The 8,588-nt window shown below is 42.0% G+C and overlaps 1 protein-coding gene across 2 annotated transcripts in view; it reads left to right on the top strand.

Annotated features, from left to right (window-relative positions):
* PLXNA1 (plexin A1) overlaps positions 1 to 8,588 on the top strand; it is a 299,363-nt gene that overhangs the window by 38,403 nt on the left and 252,372 nt on the right. For both annotated transcript variants that reach the window (XM_069083832.1, XM_069083833.1), the window contains exon 3: positions 4,780 to 4,962. In XM_069083832.1, the coding sequence (XP_068939933.1) occupies positions 4,780 to 4,962 (183 nt within the window). The remainder of the gene's footprint in view (positions 1 to 4,779; positions 4,963 to 8,588) is intronic.

Raw genomic sequence — 8,588 nt, 5'->3', positions numbered from 1 at the left:
TGAGTGTGTGAGAGAGTGTGTAAGTGTGTGTATGTGTATCTGTGTGATTCCTTCCTTCCCCCCCATGGTGTCCAAGTTTGTAAAGTTGGAAGCAGAGCCATCAGGGGAATGAGGGTTGTCCAGGCTGGGCCCCTCCCCAGAATGGAAGGCCTTCGAGGAGCCCGCCAATGGGAGCAGGAGGTGGGCGTGGTATATTCTGGGGTAGTGGTGAAGGCTTTTCTGGATGGGTGATGGATGAGTGGGCAGGTGAGGCCGGAGTGAATGAAGGGATGAAACAGTCTGTACCCTCAAGGAACTTAGCCCCATTTTATCAGGAGGGGGCATTACAAGCACCGAGACATAGATGTTTTTGCAAAACAAATAATAAAGAGAATAAATACAGAGTAGCCAAATACAGTAGCTGGGGAGAAAACCCAATTTCATGGACCTATGATTTCCTCATCTCTGAAATGGGCATGCTAACACTGGCACTGTTTCTCCTACTGGGTTGCAGTGAGAAAGGGGGTTTATAAACTTGGAGAGTTAGAGAAATGAGAATTATTGTTATTATTATCTTCAAATTCCTGGGTCTCAGAGTTGGAAGAAAACTGGGCAAGTCACCTAATTAACCTGTTCCTGCCCTCCTGGAAGGGGCTGTGATTAGAAAGGCCTACTAGGGCTTGTTGCAGGAGGCGGGCCTTCAGTTAAGACTTGAAGGAAGTGTTTAATCAATGCTTAATAGATTCTATTAGGGTTTTTTTCTTTTCTGTTCACACAGCAGACTTGAGGTTGTATCCTGTGTCAGACTGTTGCCTCATTGATCTTGCAGACTTTTTCAGATAAACTAGGATGAATTTAGTATTTGTGAAGGTGATTTTTAAGTTGACTTGAGCCTTCTGTTACCAGTCTGCTTCCAGTTCTGCTTAGTCTTTCGAAAATCTTAAGTTAATTTATGAGTTATCCGCAGTGGTCTCTGCAGACAACCTCTCCCCACCCCCTTTTCTACCTCTTTGGAGTAGTTTCTCTTCAGGATTTCTTTTTTGAGAGCTTCCCCTCATTCTTAGGCTGATTTTCCCTACATGTTCTTAGTTTATGGGAAGCTACCTGTTCTTCCTCTGAACCCTTTGAAATCTTTTTCTCCCTAAGTCTGGGGTACAGATCAGATAATTCCTCACTTTCCTATCCAGACTATGTCAAGATGGAGTTCTCACTTCCCCCAAGGTTACCATCATATGAAATGACACTTTGAACATCACAGGTGCTTAAATGGTCCATGGATAGATTTCAGGGGGTCCATGAATTTGGAGGGCAGCTAGGTGGTGCAGTGGACAGAATACCGGGCTTGGAGTCGGGAAGACCTGAGTTCAAATTCAGTTTTAGACACTTGCTGTGCCCTGAGTTCAAATTCAGCGCTAGACACTTGCTGTGTGACCCTGACGAAGTCACTTAACCTCTGTTTGCCTCGGTTTACTCATCTGTAAAATGAGCTGGAGAAGAAAATGGCAAACCATCCCAAGAAAACCGCCAATGGTGTCACTAAGAGTTGGACTTGACTGAAAGAGCTGAACAACCACAATATGAATTGGTTTCCTTTGTAGCTATGTATTGTATTTTATGCATTTAGAAACTTCACCAGGCTATTGTAGGAGTCTAGGACTTGGGAAAAGAGGAAGAATCTTTGTTCTGGCACAGTCCATGCCTGAATTCCTCCCCACCTTTGTGTTTTTTTTTTTTTTTTTTTTTTACTTATTTATTTACAATTTTGTTTTCCCCAAATGAAAGTAAGCAAGCTACGTGCAGGGATGATCCCTTCTTGAGGGACTTTTTTTTTTCCATATCCAGTTTTCTCTCTGCTCCATTAGCAGGTGCTTAATAATACTTGTTGTTGATCTATGCTAACTACCAAAATGACTTCATGGTGACAAGCCAGGTCCATACAGTAAGTCTGCCTTGTTGCTTTTTTACCTTCTGAAAGATGGAATTATCTTTACAGTGTAATGGGGGACTGGCCAATGAGCCCTGTCCTTTGGTGCATGTTCAGAGTTCGTGGCTGATGCAGTCCATTACAATAACAAATGAAGGAATTGTTATTTGTGGCTCTTGCTGGGGGGGGGGGGGGGGGGAGTGCGCACAGCAGTGCACTCCAGCAGACGTCCAGCTAATGGAAATTGTCCATCTCTACACTTAACATACTTTTGTGCCATGTGACCAGCCTTCTGCTGGGTTTGTGACTATTTCCTGAACTACTTATCTATTAAGTCTTTCTGCACAGGTGGTCCGTAGTACAGTTTTGTGCTCTAGTTTCCGATTCAGTTGATTTTCACCCAGATGCTTCTTCCCTCTGGTTCTTCTTCCCTCCCCTTTCTTCCCTTTTTGCCTAATTTCTTTTAAATATGGTATACCCTTCCAGAGCTAAATTCTAGTTGTGAGTCTTATCACTGATATCACCTAGTATTAGCACTTATAATGCTAAATTTACTTTCTTGCTTTATAATCTCATATCCACCTAACTCATACGCACACTTGAAGCTTTTGTATATAACCATCTGTTTTGTGCCTGGCTCCTTTCTTAGAATTTGTTTCCATTGAATTTCAGGTCATCTCTATTGTTAATTAGCTTATTATTAATTAATTATTTTTAATTAACTATAATTGTTAATTATAGTTAATTACCTGGTGTATGTATATTATATATATGTATATATGTATATTATATATACATATATGTGCAAAGTTTTTCCTTCCCCTTTTCTTTGTAGTTTAAAGTCACCTTAAAAACGTTTTATTAATTCCTTTTTTTTTATGCACCATTTCCCAATATACCTCACCCCATAGAACCCTCCCCTGTAAACCGACCAACAAACAACCTCATTTGACAACTCCTACAGCACCCCGTCCCAACGGTCTATCTCATTTCAACTGGGAGGAGGGGAAAATGTGTTTCATCATCTGTTCTCTGGGGCCAGCATTGGTAAATACAGTTAATCTGACTGAGGCTGCATTTTAGTGTTGTCTTCACTTACATTATTCGTGTACATTGGGTTTTTGGGTTTACATTAGGTATTTGTTTGGCTTTCTTTGTTCTGTGTCAGTTAAATACCAATCTTCCCATGTTTCTCTAAAGTCCTCATAGCTACCCTCTCTTACAGTTTAGTGATGTTACACTATATACCACAATTGGTTCAGCCATTCCCCAGTTAAAGGATGTTCTAACTTGGACCACCTTTGTGTCAGGAAGGGGTTTCCTTACTGGGAGGCCTCTTCACCAGTGAAATCATAGTTTAAAATCCTTTTAAAATTTTCTTAGCCAATTTAGTGGCTATTCAAACTCTAGGGTTGTTTTAATTTGTATTTCTCTTACTATTAGTGAATTAGAGCCTTTTTTCATGTGGTATATAATTTGCATTTTTTTACCATCTTCCCTTGATCATAGTGCCTATTGGGGGAATGATTCTTGGACTGATCCATATCCATATCCATATCCATGTCTATATGTCTTATGTCTATATCTATATACATTTATATATGTGCACATATATATACACATGTGTTAATTGCCTATATCTGTTAGATATCAGGTTTTTTTTTACATATTACATATTTACATATTTGATCCAGAGTTTTTCCTTTGGCCCCTTCCCAATCCAAGCAGTTTATAGCATATGTTGATGCAAAACACTGAGCAAACACATTCTTACTAGCCCTTGTTAATTGCACTCTATCCCTGACCATAGCCCACCATTTCAGTATTTTAAGCTGTGGTCTAGAAATCCAACTTGACACTCTTCTTTTTAAAATTAAATTTGATTTTAAAAAATGTATATTTTATTTATTTTAAACATTTGCTTTTATAAGATTTTGAGTTCTAAAATTTCCCCCCTCCCTCCACTATCCCCTTCCCAAACTGGCATGCAATCTGATATAGGCTCTACATATATGATCATATTAAACATATTTCCACCTTAGTCATGTTGTGGAAGAAGAATCAGAACAAAAGGGAATAGCCACGAGAGAGAAAAAAACAAAAAGCAACAAGAGAAAGAGAAAATAGTATGCTTCGATCTGCATTCGTACTCCATAGTTCTTTTTCTGGAGGTGGATACCATTTTCCATCATGAATCTTTTGGAATTGTCTTAGATCATTGCATTGCTCAGAAGAGCTAAGCCTTGACACTCTTCTTAACCAATCAGTGAACATTTATTAAGTGCTTACTGTGTGTAAGGTATAATGCTAGGTACTGGGGATAGAAATACAAGTAATGAACAAATTCTTACTCTCAAAGAGCTTACATTCTAATGGAGAGACAGGTCCACATACATATATACACATACATATCACACGCATATCTATACCTACATCTAAATCTATCTGGATGTTTATAGGCCTATATAGGTCTGTGTTTCTATCTATGTCTTTGCCTCTGTCTGTTTCCAGCTCTTCACTCCTTACATTTGCTTTTTCTTTCTGAAGCTCTTGCTTTTTGTTTATTAATAGCGGTGATGAAAATGCTCACTTTGCACCTATGGTCTTAATAATAGATAACCCAAGACTTTATCCCAGTAGGTCAATCCTACTAGGTCATGGTACTTTGAGCCCTTTAAAGTTTATAATTCACTTTCCTCATGTCGTATACATACCAAATATTTTTAGCAGCCTTTCCTATGGTGGTATGAGAAGTAGAAGTTTTGGAGGGTAGGGAAAATCTGAGTTGGATGATACGTCATCAAATACTGTTCTCTATGGGGTCAGTCAAAGAAACCTGATGTGCCTTCTCTAACTCTTCCTCCTTCTTTCCATAGCCTTTGCAGATTGATGATGATTTCTGTGGACAAGACTTTAACCAGCCTCTGGGTGGGACTGTGACCATTGAGGGCACACCACTCTTTGTGGACAAGGAAGATGGTATGACATCAGTAGCTGCGTATGACTACCAGGGCCACACAGTCGTCTTTGCAGGGACCCGGAGCGGCCGCATCAAAAAGGTAATTGATCTTTTGGTCTATGGGTCAGTGGAAAGTGAAAATATTTTCTCGCCATTTTGTTCGTTGGTGATGTCAGGAGATTGCTGCTGTATTAGTCTGGGGGTGACTGGTTGAGTTGTAGAGCCTGGTCATACAACTGTAGGTATTGGGCTTTAAAAGCCCATTTATTTTGTTGAAGGATAAATGCAGAAGGCCACAGGTTGTTCATTGTAGTGGAGAAGGCCTGGAACCTGGAGTTGGCACATGTGGGTTGTGGTTTTGCCATGGGTTCAGGGTGCATTTCATTGAATGTCTTTTTGTGTTAGGTTGAGCATATGGAAAAGGGGTTTTGCTGACCCTATGGGCTGGTTGTGAAGGTTCTGGTGAGATAGTGATCATGTAGCCATGAGGAAAATTCCAGTGTGAGATTTCAGTTGCAGGCACTTGGAGGTAGGGAGAGACATCTGAGAGCTGGTGATAGTGAGGTTTGTCCATGAAGGGGAATGACAATCTGAAGTGTGCTTAGGCAAAGGTGACTAGCAGGATGAAGAGATTGGAGATGGAGCCAGCCATACAAGGAGTAACTGAGGAGATCTTTGGCCTAGTCGATGGAGTGCTGGACTTGGAGTCAGGAAGAGCCGAGTTCAAATCCTGTCTTAGACACTTACTAACTTTGTGACTTGGGGCAAGTGGCTTAATCTTATTCACCCTCAGTTCAGGTTGAAAATGTGAAATGGGGATAATGGAAGTACCTTCCCTCCCAGGGTTGTTATGAGGATCAAGTGAGATAGCCTATGTAAAGTACTTGGTAAGCTTTCATGTTCTCTATAAATGCCAGCTACTATTATTATTTTAATCTCTTGTCTTCAAGCATATGCAGGGCTGTCCGGGGAAGAGATTAGGCTTGTTTTGATTGGCTTCCTAGGGCCACCTAGCAACAATGGGTGGAAATAGCAGAGAGGGAGATTTTGGCTTAATATAAGGGAAGTCCCTCCACTTTTTTATTATTAGAGCTGTTCCATCTGGCTTGGAATGGACTGTCCCAGAGGCAGTGAGATCTCTGGCATTAGAGGTCTCTAAGCAGAATCTGAATGACCCCTGGTTAGGGGTGCTGTGGAGTAGGCATGAGGAAGCACTCCAGTAGGGTTGGGATACAATAATAGCCTTTGAGGTCCTTTCCAATGCTGAAATTCTGTGGTTGTGGGAGATTGTGGGAGTGATGGATCCTGTGATTGCTGGGATTGTTGGGAGCAGGGTGAGAAACCAAGATTTTTTTCCCTAAGAATCTGATTCTGGTTTAAAAAGGGCTAACAAGCTCAAGGGGCAGCTGCGGGGAGGGGGGGGGGGGGGGGGGGGGGGGGGGGAGTGAGGGAGTGGTGCTGCCTCATAGTGCATAGAACACTGGGTCTGGAGTCAGAAAGTCTAGAGTTCAAATCCACCCTCAGACATTTCCTAGATGTGTGACCCTGGTGAAGTCACTTAACCTTACTTGCCTCAGTTTCCTTATCTGTACAATGAGCTGGAGAAGGAAATGGCAAACCACTCTAGTATGTTTGCCAAGAAAACCCCAGATGGGGTCACAAAGAGTCAGAAATGACCAAATAACAAGAACACCAAAGGGGACTGCCATGATTATTGTCCTCACACAGCTGAAAGGTGGGGGGTACAGCTAGGATCACTGGCACAGTAGAAAGACAGGTGCATTGGCACTCACAGGACTTGGGATCAAACCAAAGAGGGGCCTCTTGGGTACCCACTAGTTCTGGAGATGAGAGGGCGAGAGAGCTGTCCTCTGTTCCCACTCTCTCTGGCTGGAATAGTCACACCAACATTTTCCTCAATGGTAAAGCCAGAGTAAATTTACACATATTTCTTTCTGTGAGTGAGAGAGGATTTCCCTTTCCGATATATGTGTTCTTTTCATGATATAGTAGAAATAGTGCTGGTCTTGAGGCAGGGGACCTGAATTGCAATCCCATTTCTAACTCTTAACAGTGGTGTGACATTGGGCAGGCCACATCAGTGCTCAGTTTCTGCATCTGTAAAATGGGGCCAGTAATACTTTGCCTTCCTCATGGAGTTATAGTTTTTAGTTTTATCTTCTTTTTTTGGGGGGTATAACTTTTGTCCTTAAGTCGTATGCATTTCTGAAGATATTTTACTGCTTCCAGGAAGACTGGGGAAAAGGCAGTTCAGCAAAACTAACCACCACCTTTGATCCTTCATAATAACATAGGCACCTTTCCACATCCATAGTCCCCCACCTTTGTAGCAAATCGAAGGAGGTGCATTGCCTCACTTCTTCTCAGGAGCCATTCACAGGATTTTGTGAGGAAAGAACATCATGGACCTTTGATTTCTTGTGTTCTTCCTTTCTCCCTTCCTTTCTGAGGGAGTAGGGTCATTGGGTGGGTGTTTGTGTTGCGGGAAGACTGGAACTTCTTATCAGAAGAATCTGCCTGGTTATTTGGTGACAGCTCAGTGGAGACCATCAGGGATCATGGAATCTAGAGCTGGGGGGACCCTTCATCAATCACAGAGTCCAATCCCTAAGTTTTCATAGATGAGTAAACAGATGCTCCTCCCTAGAGAAGGGAAGTGACTTATCCAAAGTCACAGTCAGGACATAGCAGAGACAAGTTTGTTTCTGCTTATTCTGTTAGACTGTAAGCTTCATGAGGGCAGGTACCTTGTCTTTTATCTAAATGTTTTCTTTCTTTCTTTTTTCCTCTTCATGTAGCCTGCACTTAGCAGAACTTTCTACTCATTGTAGCATTTAATAAATGTTTGTTGAATGGATGACTCTCTCTGCCCAGCACTGGACTTTGCACATGGCAGGATTTAATAATCATTTGTTGGACAGGTAAATGAATGAATGAATCTTTGTGCACAGGAAGGGCTTCATAAAATATCTGCTGAATGAATGAATCGAATTGAATGATTTAATGAATATGTGTGCCAGGCACAGGACTTTTGCCCATAGCAGGTTTTAAATAAGTGTTTGTTGAACATTGGTCTTGTGCTCAATAGCAAACCTCCTTCTTTAAGGATTTTTTAAAAGACTGTTGGTAATTACAGGGAAACGTGCATTCGTACAGAGGGATTTAAAATACCAATCCAAAGGGCAGAGCTACAAGGAGTTTGAAAAGCCCATGATCAGAAAAATGAGAAGGAAGCTGGGCCTGCTCTTCCTTAGCTGCTGACCCCTTTCACTGACTCACCTTTTTTTTGGGGGGGGTGAGGGGAGCCTGGACGAAGCTCTCTTTATTCCAGGTTGTTTTCCTTGACTTTTGACCTTGCCTTGATAAGGGAGTAGAAAAACCCTCCCTTATACTCCCCCCTTTGGGTCCACAGAGGGCCTCAGAGGAAATTCTGGGCTGGTTTCTCCATTTATCCTCTCCCTTTATCTCCCTTCTCCCTCCCTTAGGGCAAAGGTCAGTGTTTCAGGGCCTCACATTATATTCCCTCCTAATCAGAGTTTCCATTCCATAGATTATTGAGTCTAACTTCCTCTTAGCACACATGAGGAAACTGAGGTCCAGAGGGGATAAGAGCCTGCTGTGGGTTCATTGAGGTCCCTAGGAATGCCTCCCAGATCTACACACCCAGCCTGTCTTTACCCAGAGTTTCCGTCCTTACCTATGTCC

Source organism: Petaurus breviceps, unplaced genomic scaffold (assembly GCF_028583685.1).
Source record: "Petaurus breviceps papuanus isolate PSGF00001 unplaced genomic scaffold, PetGlider_PUasm1.0 174, whole genome shotgun sequence".
NCBI classification, from domain to species: domain Eukaryota; kingdom Metazoa; phylum Chordata; class Mammalia; order Diprotodontia; family Petauridae; genus Petaurus; species Petaurus breviceps.
Note: the sequence above shows the minus strand (reverse complement) of the source record. Positions and strands in the feature narration are given on the sequence as shown.